General features: G+C 49.7%; 1 protein-coding gene across 1 annotated transcript; it reads right to left on the reverse strand.

Moving 5' to 3' along the window:
* Positions 1–350: 350 nt before the first annotated feature.
* CFAP53 (cilia and flagella associated protein 53) lies at positions 351–21955 on the reverse strand (the record flags this gene model as incomplete). The annotated part of the gene is made up of 8 exons (XM_084278218.1): positions 351–652; positions 2370–2472; positions 2959–3175; positions 4784–5002; positions 10757–11060; positions 18099–18272; positions 19564–19793; positions 21890–21955. The coding sequence occupies 8 exons, from the start codon at positions 21953–21955 to the stop codon at positions 412–414; spliced, it is 1554 nt and encodes a 517-aa protein (XP_084134344.1). The 3' UTR covers positions 351–411.
* Positions 21956–27197: the final 5242 nt, after the last annotated feature.

The following is a 27197-nucleotide window of genomic DNA, read 5'->3' on the forward strand; positions in this document are numbered from 1 at the left end:
CAAGTAGGGGTTTTTGGTCTAAATACACCCCCCCCCCCCAAAAAAAAACCCATAAAATTTGCAGACATCTGCAGTTTGAAAGGCAGTTTAATACAAGTTTGCTGAAAATCTTCTACAAACGTTCTGCACACAGGTTTTACAGCACAGCTACACACTGCTCTCCATAAAACACTACACTGCAGAGGACATACAGCACCTTTGTAATAAAATGTCAAACATTTTGATTTGGATCAGTCATTTTGCCAAGGAAAAAAATCCATAAGGGAAAAAGCTAACCTTTAAAATACTATGTTTCTTGTATTTTCCAGTTAAGTATTTTGAGCATCACAGTGGGGAGGGGTCTGCTAACTCAAGACAATTACAAAAATCCCTTAGAAAACGTTTTTAAAGGCAACTGAGGGAGCTCAAATATCACAGTGACTGATGCTCTTGAGAGCCAGATGCCAGTTTTCTTCTAAAAGGGTGGATTTTTGCTAGCTTCCCACAAGGCTGTGACAGAATATCCTGCAGCTTCTCTTGGTAAGCTCTCTCTGCTGCTAGACCCAATTCATATTCCCTCTGCTTCTCCTCCTCCTCAGCCTCACGGGCCTGTTGTTGATGGGTGATTTGAGCCCTGAGCTGCTCTTGGTATTCTTTTCCTTCCTTTACTTTCCTGGAAATGATAGAGGAATAATAGTGGATTTGTGAAGTGTGAGCAAAAAACAAAGATCCAGACCACCTCATTATGATTTGTTAGCATGCAGCCTTAGGCCAAAGAGCCATTCAAAACTCTTTTTAGGTGTTGAGAGCAACAAGCACTCTGTGAACCAGAAGCTACATGCTGACCTTAGTTCTCCAGATAATTAATTCTGATGTACCTGAGAAAGGGGGCTACAGAACTGATGCTTGAAAAAGAAACAGTGAAAAGATGTTCCATTCTACCTTGAGAGTCCTGTATTGTATTCCTTACCCTCTGGAGCAACACTCAGGGCAGCACAGTTAACTCAGCAACAGCCTGGTCAAGGCTTGTGAAACTGCACATGAGCCACCAACGTGCATCTGAAGCTCAGGAGGCCAACCCCACCCTGGGCTGCATCCCCAGAAGTGTGGGAGCAGATCCAGAGAGGGGATTCTGCCCCTCTGCTCTGCTCTGAGGAGGCCTCACCTGGAATACTGTGTCCAGCTCTGGAGCCCTCAGCACAAGGAGGACATGGACCTGTTGGAGAGGGTCCAGAGGAGGCCACAAAAATGATCCGAGGGCTGGAGCAGCTCTCCCATGGAGAGAGGCTGAGACAGTTGGGTTTGTTCATCCTGGAGAAGAGAAGGCTGCAAGGGGGACCTTATAGCTGCCTTCCAGTCCCTGAAAGGTGCCTATAGGAAAGCTGGGAAGGACTGTTCCTGAGGGCATGGAATGATAGGACAAGGGGTGATGGTGTTAAACTAGAAAAGGGGAGATTTAGGTTGGATATGAGGAAGTTCTTCACTCTGAGGGTGGTGAGACACTGGCACAGGCTGCCCAGAGAGGTGGTGGAGGCCCCATCCCTGGAGACATTCAGGGTCAGGCCTGATGGGGCTCAGAGCAACCTGCTCTAGTGAAGATGTCCCTGTCACTGCAGGGGGGTGGGACTGGATGACCCTTAAAGGTCCCTTCCAACCTCACACATTCCATGGTTCTATGATAAACACAATCCAGCATCTTTTCTTCACAACGGTGAGGCTTCTGCCCCATCTGGGAGATCATTACCAATTAATCCCTCAGAGAACACAACAGATGCTGGCTCTGCACCGAGCTCCTCATTTACCCCCCACCCCCAACCCCCGGCCAGGTAGTAGCAAAGGGAAGTGGAACGAGTGAGACAAGGCGCTTTGCTCTGGGCTTTGCGTGACACCCAGAGGAACGTTTCTGCTACTGCGTGTGCCTTTATCCTTGCCCTGAGGAGCTGTAAGGTAAGGAGAGCCCCGTGCAGCTGGGTTACGTGCCCTAGCCGGGTACTTTTGCACGGGATGGTTTGATGGATGTGTGGGGGTGGAGTTTAGCAATAAGCCTGATCACAGGAGTTCTCCCAGGTAAGGAAGGAACTAGCCTTTCATTAACCCTCCTCCCCAGCCTGCCACTCCTAATAACAGCTCAGGGTATGTGACAAACATGACAGACCTTAAGTCACATGGTGGTTCAAGAAGAGCAAGCCAAGGGTATGTAACAACACCCTGTGAGTGAGTTCACACCAACTGCCACGCTCAGGGCTGCTACAGAGCACTGGGGAGCAGAGGCTGAACAGCTGCCAGCCCACCCAGTGTTCTTAGAGTTACCTGAAAATGAAAGTTTAGCCTGCTCAGGTTTGAAAGACCCACCTGCAATGAAATGAGCCAGTGGCATAGAAGGGAAATACCTTGCATGCTTCTCTTCTTCCATATGCTCGAGTTCTGTGATTGCTTCAGCTAACAACTTTCTCTCTTGAGCGAGTTCTTCCTGGTCCTTTGCCTTTCTCTGCACTACAAAAGAAGTACATATCAAACCAAACCTTTCCTGTAATAACAGCACTGATAAGCTATTTTGACTGTGCTCAGGCCAAGCAGACTAAACAGCAAGCCTGTGCTTTGCTGCTTCTCAAAAGGCACACAAACAATGGCAAGTATTCTCAGCTTGTTTTTCCATCCAGCCAGCAGAGATTTCACACTCAGAACTTCATAACAATAACATGATTAATAACAATGATTGATTGCTCATGCAGCCCTTCCTTTGCTAGGCTTTGCTCTCTGGTGACAGCAATAGGAAATGAGAGTTCAGCAATGCCTGCAGGAGCAACGTTTCAGAAGCAGGTCCAGGGGCAGTAGCATAGTTGCCCACTCAGCCACACAGCCTGTGGGTCCTGGGCCAGGTGGTCTTCCCCAAATCAGTGTGTTGCCCTCCCTCTGCCTTTGCCAAGGCTCATGTTCATGCTGTAGGTGTGGTGTAGGCAGTGAGCTGTTCTTACTTACATTTCTCCTCCACCTGCAGTCGTCTTGTATCCAGGACCTCTTTCAGTAGCTGCTTCCTAGCCTCCTTCTCCAATCGCTTATCCTCAGCCTTCTTGGCCAACACCTTTGCTTCCTCTTCTCTGAAGAGCTTGTCTGCTGCTTCTTCCTGCTGTTTCTCCTCCTCCAGCTGTTGGGCCAGGTGTGCCAGGTAGGTCTGTTGCTCCTTGAGCAGCTCTTGCTGCAAACACACAGACAGGTGCAGAGCTGAGCAAAGGAGTTGAGACAGAAGCGTTTCAAGAAAGTGAAGGGGTGGTTTGTGACCAGTGTGGGAACTGGGGAGCCTGGAGCTCAATCCCCAGCACTGGTAGGGGAAAGCTGTGCAGAATCTTCTTCCTGGACAGTCAGTGGTGCCTGGACAACAGGGTAGGAGCAGAATAAATACAGACTGGTCTGTATGTATGCATAAAAACAGACTGTTCTCTTCCCCCAAAGCAGCTCAGCTGCCTACAACACTGTACAAACTTTCCATAGCTGACAAGGTTACTTCAGCCTCACCTGCCACAGAAGTCTTGGGATCCATAGATACAGTAGTTAGTAAGTATTACCTCCTCTGATTTTGTGTCAAGGTTTAACAGTGAGTTTGTGCAACTCCCTAACCTGCATGAGCTGCTAAGCATCCTGGACAGGGTAGCAATGCAGCTCCTTGCTCTCTCTCAGAGTTGCCTTGAGACCCATTCTTACCCTGAAGTTGGACAATCTACTGTTTTAAATTTGGGAAGTGACAGACATATCCATGGTTTCAAGGCATTCCCAAGATCTCACATCTATAAATATACAGCTATTAAAGATGTAAAACAATTTTTTAGCATTAATGGATCAGATTAAGTTAAATATTTATTTTCCTCCACCGTTTCTGATTTATTTAATAAATCAGGCCTGTGAAACAAGATGTATTTTTCTAACTTCCACAGCATCCATGAAGTTTAAGGATGGAATAGGAAAGGATGGGATTTATATACCATGAAACCAGCACGGAGGGACAAGGTTTTGGGATTTCCCAAGCACCCCCTTCTTTTACCTAACCTGGTAGCCTTGCTGATTTCAAAGCACTGTTTAAAGTACTCACTGTTTTTAACAGATAATGGGCTTCTTCAAAGAAGCAGAGGCTACACAACTGTCTGGGTTTCAAGCAGGGATAAAAGTTGATTTTCTTGCCAGTAGCTGGTGTTTGGGGGCTGGGATGAGAGTGGTGCTGATAACACACTGATGGTTAGTTGCAGCCAAGCAGTCACAAGCTTTTCAGCCTCTCAGGCTGCCCACAAGAAGTCAGGGGGCACCCAGGAAGCTGGGAAGGGACAGGGCAGGTGGACTCAAACTGGACAAAGAGGGTATTCCATGTCAATTACACCATGCTCAGCATAAAGAGAGGCTGGCAGGGGGTGAGTGCATGGCTCCAGGATGTGTGGTTTGGGAATGGTCCAGCTCTGGGCCAGCTCTGTGCTTCACAGGCTGAGTTGAGCAGTTCAGTGGGAAACTGCATCATGTGTCTCCAGTTTGTGTGTTTTGCTGTAAGGTACCATCAGTGTTATTTCTCCCTCCCTTTGCTGTCCCAGTAAACTCTTCTTATCCCAACTTGAGAGGCTTGGGTCTTGGTTTTCCCTTCCCTTCCCCTCCTCAGGAAGGGGGAGGTGGGTCAAAACCACAACAACAATGAAAGAAACAACCTGTTGAGAGGCGAGGGCTTGAGTCTGGTCTCATTTATACTGTGCAGCTCACTAAGGGCCACAACACTAGTCTGGATGAGGTAACACCCCACAAAGCCACAGCCAACATCTCCAGCCCTTACTTTTCTCTTTGCTTTCTCCTCACTCTCCTCACTGGGTTCCTGAAGACATTTCTCTAAGATCTTCATCTCTAGGGCAAGTTCACCTTGTTTTTCTTCATGAAGACGCTTCTGCTTGTCCTGTGCTGCACGGAGCAACGTGTCTCTGTACTGCTTCTGCTTCTGTAGCTTCTCCACCTGAACTTGTTCATTTTCCAGCTTCAGCAGTTGCTGCTTTTCCTCCTGTGATGGTAAAAATAGCCAGCTTGTAAAATCATTGCATAACTTCAAACTAAGTGATGGCTAGAATTAGTTTAGGTGGAACACTGAAGAGGAAAGATAAATATTTAAAGCTTTTCTTGCTGACAGTAGAGAATCAGTGTCATCCATTAGACCTGTTAAAGAATGAGCATTTTAGCATTTTCTTCATTAGAATTCAGGATTTTCTCTTTAATTAGCACATGCACCTCAAGACAAAAGCAGTGGAACATTTGATATACTCCAAATACTTAAAATGGATACACAGTCCCTCCTCTTCAGAGAAATGGGTATCACTGCAGCACATATCATCTACATCCAAGCCTCCACAAGCAGCCATAGCCACTAACCAACAACTGAGCCAGGTGTTCCTCCTGTTTCTGCATGTGTTAACCACTCTGTGTCTGTGCTGGATGTTCTGCATCTCTACTGGCTGTAAAGTTGAACAAAGGAATTGGATTCATACATTCTGAGGGGCAGTTACTGAATTTACATGGCTTCAAACTATTCCATTTAGAAAAATGGGCAGTAAAGTCCAGAAAGAAAAGAGTAAAATTGAGTTCTTAACAAAGAAACTATGAAAAAATATATTTAAGATCACAGAATCCCAGACTGGTCTGGGTTGGAAGGGACCCCAAGGATCACAAAGCTCCAACCCCCTGCCACAGGCAGGGACACCAACCTCCAGGCCTGGAGCTACACAAGGATGCCCAGGGACCCATCCAACCTGGCCTTGAACACCCCCAGGGATGGGGCACCCACCCCCTCTCTGGGCAGCCCCTTCCAGCCCCTCAGAACTTCCCCCTGAGATCTCCTCTCCCCCTTCCCTCCTCCAGCTTCACTCCAGCCCCCTTGTCCTGCCAGTCTCTGCCCTTTAACAAGCTGATTCCCCTCCTGTTCCTCTGCTCCCTTCAGGGACTGGGAGGCTGCAATGAGGTCCCCCCACAGCTTCTCTTCTCCAGGCTGACCCAGCCCAGCTCCCTCAGCCTCTCTCCATAGGGGAGCTGCTCCAGCCCTCTGAGCATCCCCGGGGCTCCTCTGACCCCTCTCCACCAGCCCCACATCTTCCTTGTGCTGGGCCCCAGCTCTGGGCACAGGACTCCAGCTGGGGCCTCAGGAGGGCAGAGCAGAGAGGGACAATCCCCTCCCTGTCCCTGTCCCTGCTGCCACCCCTCTGCTGATGGAGCCCAGGATCCCATCGCCCTTCCCAGCTGCCAGAGCCACTGCTGGCTCAGGGGGAAGTTCCTCCTCCCCTATGACCTCCAGGTCCTTCTCAGCAGGGCTGCTCTCCAGGAGCTCTTCTCCCAGCCTGGAGCTGGGGCTGGGATTCCTCCAGCCCAAGTGCAACACCTGACACTTCACATCAGCTTCACCCAGGGCCACCTTTCCAGCCTGTCAAGATCAAACAGGTATAATGTATAATCAAGATTATTTAGAAATAAAGCCAAAGCAGCACCAGTAAATTCTTGAACATGCAGCATCTGCAGTAAGTGCATATGCACTCAGGCACAGCCATAAAACCACGTGTGGCCATCACTAACTTACCTGCAGGTCTCAGGAACAGCCTCAGCTGTCTTAAAGGTACAGAGATTTGTTAACCTGGTTTGGATTTAAATGCCTCTTTTGTAATGTCAGTCAATAGTCTAAACATGCACTGGCATGTTTGCCATGGACAACAGATCTAGTTTTCCCCACAGAGAAGTACGAGCTACACCCCCTAAGGAATGGAGCTTTATGCTGGACATAAAGCACCCCCTGATTCCTGTGCTGTGCCAGAGACAAAACAGATGATTCCTGGATGGGCAAATTTATTTCCTGAAGCTGGTAAAACAGCTCTGAAACCCAGTGTATGTTATCTGAGACACAAAGTAGCCCAAAAAACTCCTAAGCAGCAAAGATGGAAAGGAAGCACAAACAGCACAGTGTACTGGGCAAGCTGGCACATGTCTGAGGCTGAATTCTGCTGTCAGGGAGGCTGCATGAGAGTAGCTGAGAATGGGTGGGATCCAGGGTGCTTATTCTGTGGGACTTTGTATGAGAGGGTAACACAACACTGCAAATGTACAAAGAAACTGTTACCAGCCCTCCATCTGCAAGCTACGTGTTGACCACTTGTGAGACTACAGCCAGATCAAGGTGACTCAAACACCTTCTCAAGACCTCACAGCTCTTCCATGGGGAGAAAAGGACAGTGGGAGGCAGGCAGCTCATGTAGATAATGTATTAACACAAAACTTGCTGTCTCTGTTCTGTCAGAGAGGCTGGGATATCTTGGTGGACACAAAGGGCAGTCTCATGTTCCTAAATAGCTGATTTCACTGCAAAAAAAAACCAGACAAAACCATTATGCCCAGAGACATCTAGCTGTCCATAGCACGTCCTTCATCCAGATGCAGCCTCTGATTATCAGAGGCTATCAACTCTTGTTGGTAATGAGGCCATCTGCCACATGCCTCTTCTGCTGACAAAGGGTTACACCCTATGTTCCATAAAGAAGCTCTCCTCTATGGACTCTTTGAAGAAAGCTTTTTTTGTCAGAGACTAAACCACTTGACCAGAAATGTGCTGCCTTGATGAAGCCCAAGGCAGGTGTTTTCAGGGGGAGCTACAAAGCCTTCTATTCTAATAGTATTTTGCTGAAAGGGCCAGGGAAGAGAAGTGTTCTCTGCCTGGAAGGCTTGGCAATGCCTTAAAAGTTGTTACAAGAAAATAAGTTTATTCTGCATGTTTTTAAATATCAGAAACAGTTGAGCTTGGAATAAGGACTCTCTTACAGTCAGGATTGTCAGAGCTTTAGATTAATTACTGTCCTTATTTTTTACAAGTTGGTGGACTATCTTTCCAGTGCCTTTCCAAGTACCCTGAGTGATGGTTCCACTGCTGGGTATGAAGAGCTGCAAAACAAAGACTGAGCCTGAACTAAACAGTTTCCCATAACTCTGAGTCAACACAGAAGACTTTGAGCTATCAAGGCCCATTAAAGGCAGAACCACTACAGCAAGCCTACACTGGGGAGAGAGGAGGGAAATAAAGAGGGTAGTGGCCAAACACTTGGGCCAGAGTAGCCAAATGTGTGACACACAACAGCAGCCAGCACCAACAAGTGAAAGCCCTTGGGCACTGCTGGCTAATTTGTTTAAATAAGTAGGTAAATAAAAAGTAGATTCTGAAATGCTGCCATCTGGAGCATAAGCAGTTGGGGTTTTTCATCCAAATGTCTCCTTGTGTATGTATCAGGGTCCTGAGCACACCAACAGGCTCTGCCACCTCTCTGCAGGGGCTGGCTGCTTGTGCTCCCAGCCAGGCCTGGTATGAGCCTGGGATCAGGGAGCAGGGAGAGAGGGGTGTGAGAAGGGGCAGGGGGCAGTCGCTTGGGAGCTGCAGTTAGGCTCAGCCTCTCACCCTCAGTCCCTGCATGAGCTACACTGCAGGCACACCTGCACCTGAGGTCAATCCTGACCCAGAGCTGCTGGCTTCACCTTGGTCTCTTCACTACAGCAGTTTGAACTAATAAATCACCTCAGCTACCATCAGCAGACCTGCTCTGCTCTGTTCCTCTGGGCACTGTGGCAATCTTCTCAGGGGGATAGTGTACTCACCTGCCTTGCTGTCACCCCTGGCTCCTGGCTCACCTTCCCTTCTGTGAGCAGCACGCTCTTGTTGCTTCCTCCCAGTGATGATTAATCACATGTAACAAGGTCTGAGATGGTTACACATTACAGCTGGGACTCCAGACTCTACAGCTATCCCACATGAAACCAGAAATCAGAAAACTGCAGCAGCATCTGGCAAAAGCTGAAAGGCACTCTCATTTCCCACAGGCTCTGAGAGGCTTTGAATGCCAGCATCTTTTACAATGCTAAGTTGCAAAAGATGCATTTCCCTCTGCAAACAGGAATGCATTTGCCACAGCTCTGGAAAAGAGGCTTTGCATAACAGAACAGGTGTGGTCGACACTCTAGAAGGAAAGGAAGCCATCCAGAGGGATCTTGACAGGCTGGAAAGATGGGACTGGGTGAACCTGATCAGGTTCAACACTGCCAAGTGTCAAGTGTTGCACTTGGGCTGGAGGAATCCCAGCCCCAGATCCAGGCTGGGAGAAGAGCTCCTGGAGAGCAGCCCTGCTGAGAAGGACCTGGGGGTGATGGGGGAGGAGGAACCTCCCCTGAGCCAGCAGTGGCTCTGGCAGCTGGGAAGGGCAATGGGATCCTGGGCTCCAGCAGCAGAGGGGTGGCAGCAGGGACAGGGAGGGGATTGTCCCTCTCTGCTCTGCCCTCCTGAGGCCCCAGCTGGAGTCCTGTGCCCAGAGCTGGGGCCCAACACAAGGAAGATGTGGGGCTGGTGGAGAGGGGTCAGAGGAGCCCCGGGGATGCTCAGAGGGCTGGAGCAGCCCCCCTATGGAGAGAGGCTGAGGGACCTGGACAGGCTGGAGAGCTGGGCAGGGAGAAACCAGATGAGGTTCAATAAAAGCAAGTGTAAAGTCTGGCATCTGGGAAGGAATAACCATTCATTTCAGGACAGGCTGGGGGTGAGCTGCTGGAGAGGAGCTCTGTGGAGAAGGACCTGGGGGTCCTGGTGGGTGGCAGGGTGGCCATGAGCCAGCAGTGTGCCCTGGGGGCTGAGAGAGACAATGGGATCCTGGGGGGCATCAGGAGGAGTGTGGGCAGCAGGTGACAGGGGGGGATCCTCCCCCTCTGCTCTGCCCTGCTCAGGCCCCACCTGGAGTGTTGTGGCCAGTTCTGGGCTCCCTGGGATCAACCAGCCAGGGATCTCCTGGAGAGAGTCCAGAGGAGGGACAGAGATGCTGAAGGGCCTGGAGCATCTCCCCTGGGAGGAAAGGCTGAGGGACCTGGGGCTGTTCAGTCTTGAGAAGACAAGACTAAGGGGGGGGGTCTAATTAATGTCTATAAGTATCTTAAGCAGGGGATGCAGGGGGAATCAGCCAGCCCCTTCTCAGTGTCTGTGGGGACAGGACAAGGGGCGATGGGCTCAAGTTGGAGCACAGGAAGTTCCACACCAACATGCAGAAGAACTTCTTCCCAGTGAGGGTGAGGGAGCCCTGGGCCAGGCTGCCCAGGGGGTGTGGAGTCTCCTTCTCTGGAGAGATTCAAGACCTGCCTGGACTCCTATCTGTGCAATATGTCCTAGGGACCCTGCTCTGGCAGGGGAATTGGACCCGATGAGCTCTCGAGGTCCCTTCCAACCCCTACAGCTCTGTGATTCTGTGATTGTTCAGCCTGGAGAAGAGAAGGCTGTGGGGGGACCTCACTGCAACCTTCCAGTCCCTGAAGAGAGCTTATAAGCAGGAGAGGATTCAACTTTTTAAAAGGATAGACAATGTCAGGACAAGGGGAAATGGGTTAAAACTAAAGGAGGGAAGGGTTAGGTTAGATATTAGGGGAAAGTTTTTTACAGAGAGAGTGGTGAGGGGCTGGAACAGGCTGCCCAGAGAGGGGGTGGGTGCCCCATCCCTGGGGGTGTTCAAGGCCAGGTTGGATGGGGCCCTGGGCATCCTTGTGTAGCTCCAGGCCTGGAGGTTGGTGTCCCTGCCTGTGGCAGGGGGTTGGAGCTCTATGATCCTTGGGGTCCCTTCCAACACGGACCAGTCTGGGATTCTGTGATTCTATGACAGTCTCAGGTAGTAATGGAATCAGTGAAGATACAAATAAGGCACTGATGAATCTCAATGTCTAGCAAGCCTTAAACACAAGCCTGAACTGAGAACCATGAGGACATTACCATCAGCTGAGCCTCCTCCTCCTTCAGCCGCTTTGCCTCCTGTTTGTGAGCGCTGAGCCGCGCTGCCTGGGCGCTGAGAGCACCCAGGACCTCCTGGTGACGTTCTGCTCCCTTCTGCATGGCCGCCGCCTCTCGCTTCTCCTTCGCCAGCCTATCCTCTTCCCAGAGCTCTGCAAACATCTGCTCCTCTTTCCTCTGCTGCTGTTTCAGTTCCTCCTTCAGAGAGAGCTGGGCCAGCCAGTCTTCGCACAACTCCTTCCGGTGCCTCTTCATCTGCTGCAGGCGAAGCTCCTCGCATTGTTCCCTGAAAGGCAAAATTGGGTGTGAAAAATGGAGTTTCAGTATAATCAAGAACTCTGAGGCGTGGGATGGAGGCTCCCAGCTCCTCACCCCTTGAGAAATTCTACCCCTGGTCTGACACTGACTCCTTGTGATGCCCAAGGAAGCGCAGACAGACAGAGCCGAAGGAGATGCTGATATTAATGAGCTGAAGAGCAGGTCCCATATTCTGTGAAAAAAACCCCTATATCCACACATGTGTAGGTGGAACATGCATTGTGTGTCTGTACTTTAACACATAAAACACATGCACACTATGTTCAAACATGCAGGCTGCTCTTAAGACATGCAAAGACTTACAATAGGTTTATTACTTGACAGCTCGTTCATATCCAGAAAGCACTTGGAGAGCAGGAATTTAGTTTATACAGCTAAACAGAAACCACTAGAAATTTACTATTTTTTTTTTTTAATATCAGGTTTTGTGCAATAAAAGTCTGGAGAAACCAGGAAGTCAAACAAGTAGTGCAGTTTTCAATTTTCCTTTACTCACTGCAGCTGAGTTGTGTGTGAACAGGTATTTATCCTCAGCTAAGAACACTCAACTATTTAAGCCTCTGCTTTTATTTTTGCAAACTACTGAGATAGATTTGATAGGTCTAACACCATGTAGTTTTAAAAAAACAATATAGAAGCACTTTAATTCTGTTCTATAACCAAGATGCAGACTTTCATCACACCAACACTAGCAGGCAGTGCTGAAGATCTGTGTGTGTTAAGGCTGCTCTTAAGGATGTGTGTGGTAGACACACGTGAACGCTGTGAAGTAAAAAGATATCTCACAATTTCATGCTGAATGAAACCACCCTCTACAGGTGACTGTAATGCTACTTTGGGATTCATAGCACTTACCACTGACTGAATCCTGAACTGCTGCAAGACAGCAGCATTTACCTGTACAATGCAAAACACTCTCACTTCATACAACAGTCAGCTGGCAGTCTTGCTTAGCAAAAATATTAAATCCTCATCAAGTAGCTGATTTCTGGCACCATCAGTCTCCACATGAGGAGAGATTTTTAATTTTCCTCACTACAGCAATGAAACCAAACCTGCATTAATTCCATTGTGTAAGTTGTTGGGTTTGTGGTTTTGTTTTGGGGTTGTGTTGTTTTTTCTTTTCACTTTAAAGTGATGCCTCAGAGAGCCAGAATCCAGACTCCCTGGCCTTGGTGCCCCTGAAGCAGGGATCCTTTATTGCAGCTCTGGGCACACAGGAGATAGATCTCTCCACCCTATGTGTGTGCCCATTAGAGCCACACTTCTCCTACTGATACAGATTAACCCTACAGATTCATTATCATTCCTAAGAAAAGGCTGGGCTATGCCAATGATTCCTGAGAAGTCACTGATGTGAATCCCCCACATGCTCAGTGACACCCAGGGGTCTCTCGGTGACCCCCAGGGATGAAGGCTGAACGCCCTCCTCACGCTCCCCACGGCTCCTCTCCATGCTTATCTGGGCTCCCAACACCTGCACCAACTAGTCAGTTTTTGCTGAAAACAAGATACACTCTGTGTCTTCATTGGTCCTCAGTCTCATTGTTTATGACTCCCCTGTCTCCTGCCTCCTCCAGTTTCAAGGCTGTTACACTGGTATGGCTGAGTTTGGAGCTGCTTTCATCAAACAGCTCCTGTGATTACAGCCAGACTCTGCTAACATCCCAAACTAATCTACTCCTGAAAACACACCAATTCTCACTTTATCTTCAAAACTAATTATTCCTAAAAACACACCAATTCTCACTTTATCTTCAAAACTAATTATTCCTGAAAACACACCAATTCTCACTTCTTTACCTTCAAAGCTGTTTCCTTTGCATTGTTATGGTGCAGTTTTGCAGCTGCTCTCACAAGCAGCTTACACAGTTACAGCTCTTTGCTCCTGAACTAATCTGTTCTTAAAACCATGAAAATTCTGATATTAAAGTGACATTGATTGTCTCTTAAGCTGCACCTACATCAGTCTATGCAGCATGACTAGATTTCATTGAATCATTCCCCCCTTTTCATTATCCTCACAAATTCTTTTGTCATTTCAAGTCACACTACTCTATTGCAATGCTTCAAGGATTCACCTGTTCCTACTTGATGTCTTCTTTTATTTCTCCTCCCATCCCCGTATGTTACACAGGTCTGTCTATAACACCACAAAGGACACTGAATCCCCACACCAGAAATTACAAGTAAAATACTTCTCAAAATAAGAGAGGTGAAAAGTTGTTTGAGCCAGGCAAAGTTTGGGAGCCAGGAATAAAGCTGATTCCAAACTTCTTTAAATCCCCACCATGGATCAGCAGGAGCTACTTGGTGAAGAATCTTTGTTGGCTTCCACATCTTATTTAAATCTCTTCCAATTTCTTGTTCCTGATTTGTGTGTGCACAACAGCTCTGATTTATTGCCATGCACACACCTCCTTCTTTGGCCAGTAGCAGATCTAAGGCCATCTGATTGTGTCTAACTACCTTACTGAAGGAGGAAACTTCTAATTGCAATCTGTGGATCCACTGGCAATGGAGTAAGCAGGGAGAGTTTAGCAATACAGGATGCAACTGGTAGTCTATAACTCATTTCTACCCCAAAACTAGTGAGATTATGCTCAAAAACAATGGCTTCTTAATTTGACACTGCTCCTTCATCACCTCCCACTAACAAGCACAGAGTGAACATAGCTCCTGGCATCATTAATATGTGGCTGAGGCAACTACCAGCATGTAACAATTATGTGTTGGCTTACAAGATCTTTCAAAGCTTTACCAATAAAGCCCCATGCTAAGCTGAGCCTAACAAGAATTACTCCTGGCTTACAGACTGCAAAGAACACTTCCCTGAATAGCCCTCCTCTGGTTCAGAACCAGACAAACAGGCTGCTGACAGACAGAAAAAGCAACAGTGCCAAAAGCCAGCCTGACCCTGTTCTCCAGTGCCACAGCAAGAGCTGCCCAACCAGTCAGGCTTACAGTGGAGGGGGGCAAAAATCAGAGGTCTGAGTGCAGAGGAGAAAGGCTGCTGCAGCTGGCTGTCCCTTGGTGCTGCAGGAGCCAGGCACAAAGAGCACAGTGCTTAACCTGTGATTTCATGCAGAAGCAGAGCCACACATGCCTCCTGTTGGCATTCACTGTTTGCTGCCTTGTCTCAGCTTCTGAGGTGAAGGGTATCTCCCTTCAACCTCTGTTTGTAAAGCACCTAACGCCAGGGAGGCCGTGGTGAAAGGTGCCAAGCACTACCCACAAACAGTGAAAGGCAAAGCAGTGCCATGAAAACAAGCCTCATGCTGCATGGTATCTAAAAGGTATTTCTGACCTCTTAACTGTTCCTTACTGAGAAGGAACGGTGGTTGGCCAAGTCCCCTTTCATCAACAGCAGGTTTCTGTACCATAAAGCCTCCTACACTGAGCATTTTTCTCCCTCAGTCCTAGAACACATCAAGTTATCTCACAGATCAGTGGCTTCTTGCCAGAGTTTGGGTTGTATCCTCAAAAGGAGAAGCTGTCCCTGGAGTGAGGAAGCATTGTTTGCTGAGCTCCAGGAGAGAAGGGTGAGGAAACAGAGGAAGGGAGGAGCAGATGCCAGAGCAGGCCTGTGAAAAGAGGAACAGCTCTTTAACCACCTTGTGTGAGGCTGGAACCTTCTGACTGCTCATTCACTGGCTGTTCCTGCAAGGAAAGCAGAGAGCAGCAGAGCAGCACTGTGAGCCACAGCACACCCCAAGAGGTGACCCTGCCTTGGAGCAGGTCAAGCAGACTATGTCACTGCTGGGTTTCTTTAACACTGGGATCCATCTTCCCACTCCTGGGTCAGAGTTGGTGGTGATTACAGACTACAGGGCTAATTGGTGTTAATGAAAATTGCCATTAAATCTTACACCATTGGAAACAGCTCTGTTACCTTAACACAAAGGGGTTCAAAGTTCTCTCAGCAGTGAAGGAGTAAGGAATTAGTTACTCTTTCCCATGATTAAAAAGTCATCTGAATGTAATTGAATTCTCAGAGGGGAAGAGAAGTTAAATAAAAGTTCCTCATGGTTAGAATTTTAATAGAATATAACCATGTAATTGCTTGATTTCATCAAAATAATTCCTTCAAAGCAGCTTTTAGAGCAACCTATAAACATCTGCTCGCCCAGATGGCTGTTTTTCTTCCTCACTTTGCTATCCTAAGCTTCTTAACATTAAAATTGTGCCTGTATGTAGCCACTTCCCACAGGCAGAAACTGCATTTCTTCCCCTACCTCCCAGTTATTTATTCATTTTATGGCTACAGCACAACTTGCTGTGGTAACAGCATCCCCTGTATGGATGCTTCTGATGCTATCAGAAAAAAGAGGATGCAATATGTGTTTTAGGTAAATTTTAAGACATTGCAATCTTCTTTAAAGATACCCCCCAGGCTAAAACTGGCTGAGTATCTTTCCACACAAGCTGCAGCCCTTCACAACTCTGAAAACGAATTCCAGTGAGACAAAGCTGGTCCAAGGACTGTGCCCTTTGTCACAAGACACAAAGGACTCTTCTCAGCTAACATCACTACTATTAAATCTGTACCCTCAAGCTACAGCTCCAAACCCATCCACCTGACTGACAGAAAAGCTGCCTTTTTAGTTCTCTGGAGTAATGATTGGGAACACTGTACAGCAGAGACACTCTGGTGTCTCTGGGAAGTATGTATTAGGTTTCAGAAGGATGTTAAAAACAGTTAAGTTCACAAAGGGAAACAGAAAACCACGTGTATATAACATACACCTGACACTGAAGTGACCTCCTGGGGCACCTCTGGGTGTGCCCTGGAACAGTGGTCTCCAAAGTAGGCTCTGCAAGACAATCCACTGGGGTGTGGGAAGAAGATGTGTTGTACCATTAATAAATAACATCACAAAGAAAAATAGCAATTTTTCTCATCTTTACCTCACCCTTATTTTTGCATATGTTTTACAATGCATGAAAAACACTAATACAGTAGTACAAGCTTCTATTTTATAAATAGGTAAACATTTTGGGGCTGCTACATTAATTTTTTAGGGTGGGTAATCAAAAAGGTTTGGAGACCACTGCCCATTATAAAGCATATGCAGGAAGAAAGGTATCTGGCATCTTTCTGAAGGAGAGAGCAATAGAGAGCTGAGCTCTTGTCAGCTGGTGTTACTGAAGCTGCAGTTTGTTTTGGATCAGTCCTTAATTTAAAAGGAGAAAGGGAGCATAGAGAGGAACTGACTATGGAAATATGTCTCTGACCCATCAGGACAGTCAAAGAGAAGGGCTCTGTGCACTGTAGAATGAAGATTCATGTGGAAAGGTACGCAAAGCTGTTAAGAAAGAGGATTTCACCACCTCTGAATCATCTGAAATACCACAGAGCTAGCACACCAGCAGCAACAATTTTCAGTGGGATACCATGTGGCATGAATATTGCTGGAATGCAAGAGCAGACTGGGAAAGGTAGAAGGATGATGGGATTGATCCCATCAGACTGAGTGAACCATGTATCAATAGGGTTGTACTGGCACCTGAGTCATTAACTGCAGCATAGCAGTCCAAGCCTGTGTCACCAGAGGGCAAAATTCACTGGTGGGATTCACTTCACAATCAAAACACCTGAAATTAGGTGCCTGAAACAGAGGTCTACATGTGAGCCACATTCCCATGCTAATCAGTGGGAGCCTAATCAATGCAATCAGAGCAGGCCAGGTTGTAGTTCAGATGGCAGCCCAGAACATGCCTACTTTAGGATGGCACAAGGTTCCTTTAAGTGTCTGAAGACCTGCTGATTACAGGACTATTTCAGATTCCCAGTGAATATAAAGACACCAACACTCTGACACCTACATTTAAGTGTCTAAGTCACACACATAAAAGACAAACCATCTACAAGTACAAAATGAAAGGCACCCCAGCAGCATCTCCTCCAAATAACTGTAAACATGAATTTCAACCACTTTGTATGATGGGTAGAGAACAAACTAGGAACTGTAAATTGCAAGGGACAGACTTTGAAGCCAGCAGGTGAATTTAGAAAGTGCACACACTGCCTTAAAACCTGGCTTGGTCACTAAATTGCACATTTAAGAAGCTGATGTTTATCTGTGTAATTAGTTAACTAGCATTTTTGCACAAGTGAAAGCAAGTGTTGTGTTCTACCCCCAGCCTCTGCACACTGAAAGGCAGGTGGTCTGGATTTCCATAGCACTGCAGGAGCCTCAGAAGAGACACTTCCAAGTGATTATGATTAAATTGCATTCATATTATTTTCAGCCCTTCCTCAGAAAACCAGATTTCCAAGAACTGAACAAGCCAGGCTTCACACCAAGGCCTGAGGGCCTGATAATCACCTGCAAGTCTTAATGACCTAACCCACATTCAGGAGGGTTTGGCACAGAACTTCAGGCTGCATTAAAACCTCATCTCCCTCAAGTATTCCTGAAAACCATGCAGTAAATAAAAAGTCTTTTTGGACAATCTTAACTTTTCAAGGGCCTTCCATGTGTTAAGTTAATAAGCATGATTTAGGCCAACTTAACCTGCCATGAACCCTTTTCAATCCAGTGACAGAGAACCAAATAGAACTATGCTCCAGAACAAGGAATCACAGAACTGGCTGATTTGAGAGGAGAAAGCACAGGGATGCTCACATGGGATAAGGCTTCCAGCACTGCAGTAGCAAGAATATTTGCACAGTATCTCAACACATCAAATATTGGAGACAGGACAGTTCTCTGCACCTGCTGCCTTCACCTCTATTAAAGAAATTGTTTCTCACACACTTTATTGAGCACTGCAGCATCACAAGTTTGCATCCCTGCTCTGGAGAGGCTGCACCCCTTACTCTGCTCCACCTTCTGCAACATGGCCTTTCAACCTCTAGCAAACCTCTACCCAAACCACCCATTTGTTTATCATTTCAACCAGTTCATCTTTCCTCCCTCCCCTTATTATTGTCACCTCCTTCTTAAATTGCCTTTTTTACTTCAGGCAAACTCTCTTTTACAAGGGATTTTTATGGCAATACCTGAACTGCTGCTCTTGTTTTTCAGCCACCAGTTGTTGTCTTTCTTCCTCCCTCTTCTCTCTCAGTAATTTTACTCGTTCCCTCATTTTTGCTTGTTTCTCCACCACTGTTTCTTCACGGGACTCCATCTCATCTAAGAAGCTGCTTTCCTCTGCCTCCAGCAGCTCACGAAGCCTGTCGTGAAACCAGGTAAATAAAAGTCAAAACAGCCCTTCCCTTGAAAGGTGAAGTTTCAGTTTATTTGATGTGAGTGTAGAACAGGCATTTGTGGTCCTTTAAACACTTCTAGTAAACGCCAAGGAAGAGGACAGCAAATTTTAACTCCTGTTGTGCTGCAAGATCCCCTTCCCGGGCAGTGAAAGTGGCCAAATCCTTGCGCACATTGCGCACCCCAGTGGTGAAGTCTCCACATGTGGAGATAAAGAGATTCGGCGAGTAACCTGCTCCCGCTGACCCTGCTCGATCAAAGGACTCCTCCTATGAGGAGCGGCTGAGGGAGCTGAGGCTGTTTAGCTTGGAGAAGAGGAGGCTGAGGGGAGACCTCATAACCACCTACAACAACCTGAAGGGAGGTTGTAGAGAGGTGGGCGATGGTCTTCAGCCAGGGGACAGGAGATGGGACAAGGGGCAATGGGCTCAAGCTGCCCCAGGGCAGGGGCAGCTCAGCTGGGAGGGCAAAGTTCTTCCCTGGCAGAGTTGTCAGGGCCTGGCACAGGCTGCCCAGGGAGGGGGCTGAGTCACCTTCCCTGGGTGTGTTCAAAAAAAGGGGAGATGAGGTGCTCAGGAATCTGGTTTAGCACAGGATGGGAATGGTTGGACCTGATGATCTTCAAAGGTCTCTTCCAACCTTGTGATTCTGTGACTTGAACTAATTGATAGCAGGGGGTACCTTTCAACCTCCATGCTCTGTGCAACTGGTCCTGTGAAGGCACACAATACATGACAGTGACATCCCCTCACCCTTATTATCTTTGACAGGACTTCTGACAAGTTTTCATTTCTTTCAGCTGCCTGGGCTACAAAGTATTACTTGTGGGACCTAAACGTGAATTTAACGAGGTTGCAACAAAACCCTCAGCTGCACACAACAAGGAGAGCTTCTCACACTTCTACCACAGTACTCTTCACTGCCCTTAAAAGTAAATCAAGCAATAAAATTGCTATAATAACACTTATATCTTGCATTTAGGAGACCAGCACTTAAACTGTGCTAGTCATTGTGTTTGAACACGTATCTCTAGCGATGACAGTACTAGTGATGGCAGCACAAAGGCTGCTGTCCACTCTGTGTTGCTGTTTGACCACAAATTAAGCAGGCCAGTGTTTTCTGTTGTGATAACACCAGTGCACAGTGCGAGGCACGGAGCCCGAGGCATTGTCCCCTCCCCTGTAATCCCTCCTCTAAGCTTCCACTTAAGCCGAAGGCAGTAGGACAGACAATGGCATGGAACAGCTTGTTTGGTACCTCTCTCTCCTCTCATCCACCCCTGACAGGTACTCCTGCATGGCCACATCCACCTTCCTCTGCACAGCGCTGTGGAGCCGCCTCTGCTCGCTGCGCCGCTGCCACTCGCAGACGCTGCGGCACCGGCTGTAAAGCTTTAGGAGCTCGGAGTTTTCCAGGAATTCCTTCTCTTTCTGCCTGTGGGCCAAGCCCAGTTGTGTGGATCTTTGTTCTGCAGGAGGCTTGGCTCTCTGTAAGAGAAAGTGTATGTCAGCGGCAAGAATATAATCGGCTCTTCTGGGATTGGTTTGGGTTTTTACAGAGGAATTCATGGTGAGTTCATGGTCATTGACGACCTTGATGAGGGAACAGCATCCACCCTCAGCAAGTGCTGATGATCCAGAGCTGGAAGGAGTGGGTGACACACAGGACACTGAGCTGCCATCCAGAGAGACCTGGACAGGCTGGAGAGCTGGGCAGGGAGAGACCAGATGAGGTTCAACAAAAGCAAGTGGAGAGTCTGGCACCTGGGGAGGAATAACTGCTGGGATCAGGACAGGCTGGGGGTGACCTGCTGGAGAGGAGCTCTGAGGAGAAGGACCTGGGGGTGCTGGTGGGTGACAGGGTGGCCATGAGCCAGCAGTGTGCCCTGGGGGCTGAGAGAGACAATGGGATCCTGGGGGGCATCAGGAGGAGTGTGGGCAGCAGGTGACAGGAGGGGATCCTCCCCCTCTGCTCTGCCCTGCTCAGGCCCCACTTGGAGTCTTGTGGCCAGTGCTGGGCTCCCTGGGATCAACCAGCCAGGGATCTCCTGGAGAGAGTCCAGAGGAGGGACAGAGATGCTGAAGGGCCTGGAGCATCTCCCCTGGGAGGAAAGGCTGAATAAACTGTGGCTGTTCAGTCTTGAGAAGAGAAGACTAAGGGGGGGGAATCTAATTAATGTCTATAAGTATCTTAAGCATGGAATGCAGGGGGAATTAGCCAGCCCCTTCTCAGTGTCTGTGGGGACAGGACAAGGGGTGATGGGCTCAAGTTGGAGCACAGGGAGTTCTGCACCAACATGTGGAAGAACCTCTTCCCAGTGAGGGTGAGGGAGCCCTGGGCCAGGCTGCCCAGGGGGTGTGGAGTCTCCTTCTCTGGAGATATTCAAGACCTGCCTGGACTCCTATCTGTGCAATATGTGCTAGGGACTCTTCTCTGGCAAGGGGGTTGGACCCAATGATCTCTTGAGGTCCCTTCCAACCCCTGTGATTCTGTGATTCTGTGAAAAAAGAACAACACCGACTGGTCAGAGTTCTGGATAATTAGGTATAAACCCCAACAAGCTTTGCCTTGAGGAGCACATCACCAGGACAGCAGCGCAAAATGGCCTCGAGACTCAGCACCTGCCTGTCGCCCAGGCCACAGCTGAAACCTGACCCTGTGCATCCCTGGGGGCAGCTGCAGTCTTATTTACAAGGAATCACAAAGTTGGAAAAGACCTTTAGGATCATGAACTCAAACCATACCATCCTCTACTAATCAGATCCCTGAGCACCTCATCTCCCCTCTGTTAAACACACCCAGGGGTGGGGACTCAGCCCCCTCCCTGGGCAGCCTGTGCCAGGCCCTGACAACTCTGCCAGGGAAGAACTTTGCCCTCCCAGCTGAGCTGACCCTGCCCTGGGGCAGCTTGAGCCCATTGCCCCTTGTCCCATCTCCTGGCCCCTGGCTGCAGAGACCATCGCCCACCTCTCTGCACCCTCCTGGCAGGGCAGGGCAGGGGAGGTGGGGAGAAGGGCTCCCCTCAGCCTCCTCTTCTCCAGGCTCAACACCCCCAGCTCCCTCAGCTGCTCCTCATATGATTTGCCCTCCAGCCCCTTCCCCAGCCTGGTTGCCCTTCTCTGGACTCACTCCAGGACCTTCTGATTGTGAGGAGCCCAGAACTGGACCCAGCACTCCAGGTGCAGCCTCACCAGTGCCCAGTCCAGGGGCACAATCCCCTCCCCAGCCCTACTGGCCACACTGGGTCTGACACAAGCCAGGATGCCATTGGCCTTCCTGGCCACACTGCTGGCTCACGTTCAACCGCATGCATCAGGGGCAACCTCCGGCTGCCTGCCGCCCCCCGCGGGTCTCCCCGGGGCCTCACACGCCGCCGCGCCCCACCGCTCACAGGCGGCGCTCACAAACCGCCCCGCGCGGGGTCCGGACACCAAAGGACCCGTCAGCGGGGGCCGCAGGTGCCCCCCAGGGCCCGGCAGCCCCGGGCCGCGACTCTCCCTGGTCTCCGACAGGGCTCTGCCCCGGGCAGCGGCTTAGGGTGCCCGCCCCAAGGAGCTCGCATGACCCGGGAGCCGCCTCTCACCAAAGCCACCGAGCCCGGGAAGGGCCCGGTCACCTCCCGGCACCGCGGCGGCCGGGGAACCTCCATAACCGCCGGGCCGCCGGCAAGCGTTGCCATGGCAATGCGCACCGGCGGAAGTGACCTCACGGCGCCGGAGACGCGCGCGGGGGGGGAGAGCGGCACAAAGCGCAGCGGGGGGAATGGGGGGGGGGGGAGTGCTGCGCATGCGCAGTGCCGAGGCGGGAGGCGGGAGGCGGGAGGCGGGAGGCGGGAGGCGGGAGGCGGGAGGCGGGAGGCGGGAGGCGGGAGGCGGGAGGCGGGAGGCGGGAGGCGGGAGGCGGGAGGCGGGAGGCCGCTGGGGGCTGGGTTGGATGTGACAGAGGCCGCCGGGGCTCGGCGGGAGCGTCCAGCTGGCCGCGCCCGGCTGCAGCCTGAGTCGCCATCGCCCCCTCCACGCCACGTCCCCAAGCACCACATCAGACTCCTCCAGGGATGGTGACCCCTCCGCCTCCCTGGGCAGCCTGTCCCAACCCCTGACAGCCCTTTCAGTGCAGAAATTCTTCTGCTCTCTGACCTAAATCTCCCCTGGGGCCATTTTAAGCCATTTCCTCTGGTCCTGTCACTTGTCACCTGAGAGAAGAGACCGACCTGACATCTCTGCACCCGCCTTGCAGGGAGCTGCAGAGAGCGATGAGCTCTCCCCTCAGCCTCCTCTTCTCCAGAATAAACACCCCAGCTCCCTCAGCCGCTCCTCACAGGCCTTGTGCTCCAGCCCCTTCATCACCCTCCCTCCTTGGCCATGGCTGTGTGGGGCAGACACAGGTGCACATCAGTGAGTGCCCCACAGGCCCAGGCAGCCCCCGCTGGGGTAACGTTACCACGCAGTGAGGTGCCTGTGGCGGCTATTGGGAACAGGGGCTGGTACTGGCAGGGACAAGAATGGAAGGTTTTGAGTGAATAAGGACATGAGAGGAAGAACCAAGTTTGGTGGCGAGAGTGGGTTCTCTGCAGCTGCAGGTTGATGGTATGAACCATCATAGTGTGGGGTCCCCGCTTCAGGGTGGCCTGGCCCCTTGTTAAGGCCTCCAGTGGCGTGGGTCCTGCCAAAGGAGGGAAATGGGAGTCACACAATCCCAGAATCAGCAGGTTGGAAAAGTCCTTTAAGATCATCGAGCCCAACCATCCCTGTGCTGTGCTAAACCAGATCCCTGAGCACCTCATCTCCCCATCTCCTAAATACACCCAGGGGTGGGGACTCAGCCCCCTCCCTGAGCAGCCTGTTCCAAGCCCTGATAGCTCTTCCAGGGGAAGAAATGTGCCCTCCCAGCTGAGCTGACCCTGCCCTGGGGCAGCTTGAGCCCATTGCCCCTTGTCCCATCTCCTGTCCCCTGGCTGCAGAGACCATCGCCCACCTCTCTGCACCCTCCTGGCAGGGCAGTGGAGGGGTGAGAAGGTCTCCCCTCAGCCTCCTCTTCTCCAGGCTCAACACCCCCAGCTCCCTCAGCTGCTCCTCATAAGGTTTGCTCTACAGTCCCTTAAATAAAACCTTGGCTGCAGGTCAGTGATTGCTTCAGGTTTATTGCCCCCAAGGAAGTCACAGGAAAAAGCCGTTCCTGAAGCTTTTAAGCCCAGGAACACACATACTGCCAAGAATTTTTCTTTCTGCAGATAATAAGAACTTGGCTGATAAGTTGAAAAAATTGTCCAGAGGAAGAAAGCTGAATGCTTAGAGCTGACTGTAAACCTTGCTGTTACCCATCTGAAGTCTTAACTGCCAATACTTAAGGCAGCAGCGGTGGGATTCTTGCTTGATCAAAGCAAGCTGTCTAAATACACAGCATTTACTCACTGGAGTATATGTTACACCACTTTGGTGGTGCTTGAACTCGAATCTTTATCTGAGTAGAGACTTACACTGTCACCCTGTTCTGACTTGGTCTGTGAGATCTTTCAGAGAGGGAAACAGCTGCCCAGCAGGGAACTGTGTCTGCTTCCCATGAAAACTCTTGTATTTAAGTGTTGGGTGGGTGAATTTCTTGGCATAGTATAGCTTTGACTAGTGTTTTATGGAGTGTTTAATGGGACATGCTGCCTTAGTCCTAATATTTACACTCAGAATCATAAATCAGTTAGGGCTGGAAGGGACCTTTAAGTTCATCTACTTCCAACTCCCCTGCCATGGTCAGGGACATTTTATTCTTTTAATTTTTCTTTTTCCCTTTTTCTGTTTTTTTTTTTTTTTTTTGGCTTTTTTGTTGTTTTGTTTTTGTTTTTTTTTTTTTAACTAATCAGCCCCAGCCACGGGGGTATCTTTATTGGCTTTTGCTAAAAGCAGTAGAGGAGGCCAGACTTGGGAAGGAGGTACTTCTGGGTGGCATGGGCAGTGCTTGATCAGTGTCAGCATCTTAGGGGAACCCTTCTGCAGCTTGCTGTTGCAACATGGGACATGGGCATTCTTGTTGGAGAGGACCATGGTGACAAGACCCAGGGCAGGGTGGGTCTCCTGCAGCTGGTTATCCCCTGGGCAGGGACATGTCCAGCTGTTCACTGCCCACCAAGTTCTCCAGGCTCAGAACAGGGGTGCAGCACAGATCCTGCCGGGCGCTGGCACCCTGGAGCTGGAAGATGCTGTGAGGGTGGGACAGATGATCCTTCAGAGCCATCCTGGGCACCACACAGCTGGCAGCTGCCATCCACAACAACCCCAAAACCCACTCCTCACACGCCACGGGGATGTGGTGAAGGTTGGGGATGGGAAGGCCATCACTGAGTGAACTCTCCTGCCAGACTCCCAGGCTGGCTCTGCATTCCACTCAACGGGGCAATAAATCCCACAGGGATTTGTTACAGATCTCCTGAAAAAGTAGCAGTAAAATTGTATTCCCGACCTTTTTGCACCCATTCTGGAGCTCCTTGAAGACCTGATGCACGACTCATAGGATGATGCTGGCAGCAGGGGGGGTCAGAGTGGGGGGTCGGTGTAGGCCAGCCCCTCCATGGTGTACACCTTGCTGCTGTCTGTCTGTCTGTCTGTAGGCAAAGAGGCAGATGTGACAGCTGCCCAGCAGAGGCTGCACCAACACCACGATCTCCTCAAAGACCTCCTTAGCTGGAGGGGAGGAGACACGGTTGGAGCTGAAGTAGTAACAGACATTTGCGGCCCACCTGAGACTCCTTCAAAAATCATAGATCAGTTTTAGGTGTAATAAATAAACAGAGGCAGTGTAGAGATGTGCAGCACTTCCACCTGTTTGAAATCTGAAAGAAAATAAAATAGGGGGTGAGTGGATCTTCTAGTCCCCTATTAATGTGGGGGGGTTTTGTGTGAAGTCCCCCCCCCCTTCTGCTTTGACAATATTTACTCCTGAAAAAGCTCATTTCAGTCCAGAGGCATTACAGATGGGTTGTGACTTTATTTTACATTAACATTGGATAAAAAAACCTCCACATTCTCTGGAACTTCCATACCAAAGGGGACCCTGGTCGCAGCGCTGTTCTCCAGGGCTGCCTCGCTGGGGGAATGTATAGGATATATACAGAATATGGTCTGTCCTGGGTTTTCTGGCTTGAATTCATCTTCCTAAAACCTCTCTCTCTAAGGAAGAGAACAGGAAGAAACACCACCTGACACTCAGGCATGAACAACTGTGCAAAAGTCAGCGCTTTAGATGTGGACAGAGGTTTCAAACCACTTTAAGCAGCGTGCAGCCAGCCACAAAAAAAGAAGAGAGAACACCTCTCCCTTCTCTCCCTGCTCAGACAGATCAGCACAGAGATACAGCTCATGTAGCTAAACCCCAATAATGGAATGAACTTGGCTCCACAGGCTGCGTCTGCCTTGGCTGAGCTGCAAGAACACGAAGGCTGGCGTGAGGAAGGACAAGACCACACGATGAGTTAAAGCAGCTTGGAAAAACAGAGACATCTTTCAAGAACAAAACCTGCAGTGGGAAAATGCAGCAAGGTCAGTAGGGACTCTCTGGTCTTTGAGGAAGTGTAAGAAGTTGATTGGTATCAAACAATGAACAATTCCCCCTTCCCTTTGTACAAAAGAAAACATTTACTTCTTCCAGAAGAAAAATAAACTCAATTTAAGGGAACCACCGTCATCCACACCCCTTATAAAAACCAAAACCTTCCTGCAGTGGCTGCCTATTCCTTTTGTGTGGAGTCCTGGTGGCTGCATGAGGCCCCATCCTTCTAAAGGCATCAAAAGGCTTTGTGTCACAGAAGACACCCTGGGATTCCCAGGCCAGGGCCCTGAGAAGTTGCCAGTTCCTCTTTGGTTCTGAATTTCCCCAGCATTTCCTCACCAGTCACACAGCAGAACATCTCAGATTCCTCTGGTCCTGCTCCCCTCTAATCCTAACAGTGCCCTGAGGCTGTTTGCAGGAGACTTGCTTAGGGAAATCATGGCTACTGAGTTTATGTCTTTATGTGTACTTCTATTATTTACTTGTTTTTTCTTTTTTTTTTTTCTTTTTTTTAAGGCATTTGCTCAGATAACATCATCAGGCCCCAGCTGGAGTCCTGTGCCCAGAGCTGGGGCCCCCAACACAAGGAAGATGTGGGGCTGGTGGAGAGGGGTCAGAGGAGCCCCGGGGATGCTCAGAGGGCTGGAGCAGCTCCCCATGGAGAGAGGCTGAGGGAGCTGGGCTGGGTCAGCCTGGAGAAGAGAAGGCTGTGGGGGGACCTCTCTGCAGCCTCCCAGTCCCTGAAGGGAGCAGAGGAACAGGAGGGGAATCAGCTTGTTCAAGGGCAGAGACTGGCAGGACAAGGGGCTGGAGTGAAGCTGGAGGAGGGAAGGGGGAGAGGAGATCTTAGAGGGAAGTTCTGTCCAGAGAGAGTGGTGAGGGGCTGGAAGGGGCTGCCCAGAGAGGGGGTGGGTGCCCCATCCCTGGGGGTGTTCAAGGCCAGGTTGGCTGGGGCCCTGGGCAACCTTGTGTAGCTCCAGCGCTGAAGGTTGATGTCCCTGCCTGTGGCAGGGGGTTGGAACTCCATGATCCCTTCCAACCCTGACCCTTCTATGATTCTATGAAAAGACCTTGAAGATCATCAGCTCCAACTGTTAACTCTACACCACTGAACCACTAAACCATCTCCTGAAAGCGCCTCATCTACACACTTTTTGAACACCCCCAGAGACAGAGACTCCACCACCTCCCTGGGCAGCCCCTTCTGATCCTTCACCACTCTTTGGGTGAAGAAATTTTTCCTAATACCCAGTATGAATCTCCCCTGGTGCAACTTGAACCTGTTCCTTCTTGTCCTGTCACTAGTTGTTAGAGAGAAGAGGCCAACACCCACCTCACTACACGATCCTTTCAGG

Source organism: Gallinula chloropus, assembly GCF_964237585.1.
Source record: "Gallinula chloropus genome assembly, chromosome: Z".
Lineage (NCBI taxonomy): Eukaryota > Metazoa > Chordata > Aves > Gruiformes > Rallidae > Gallinula > Gallinula chloropus.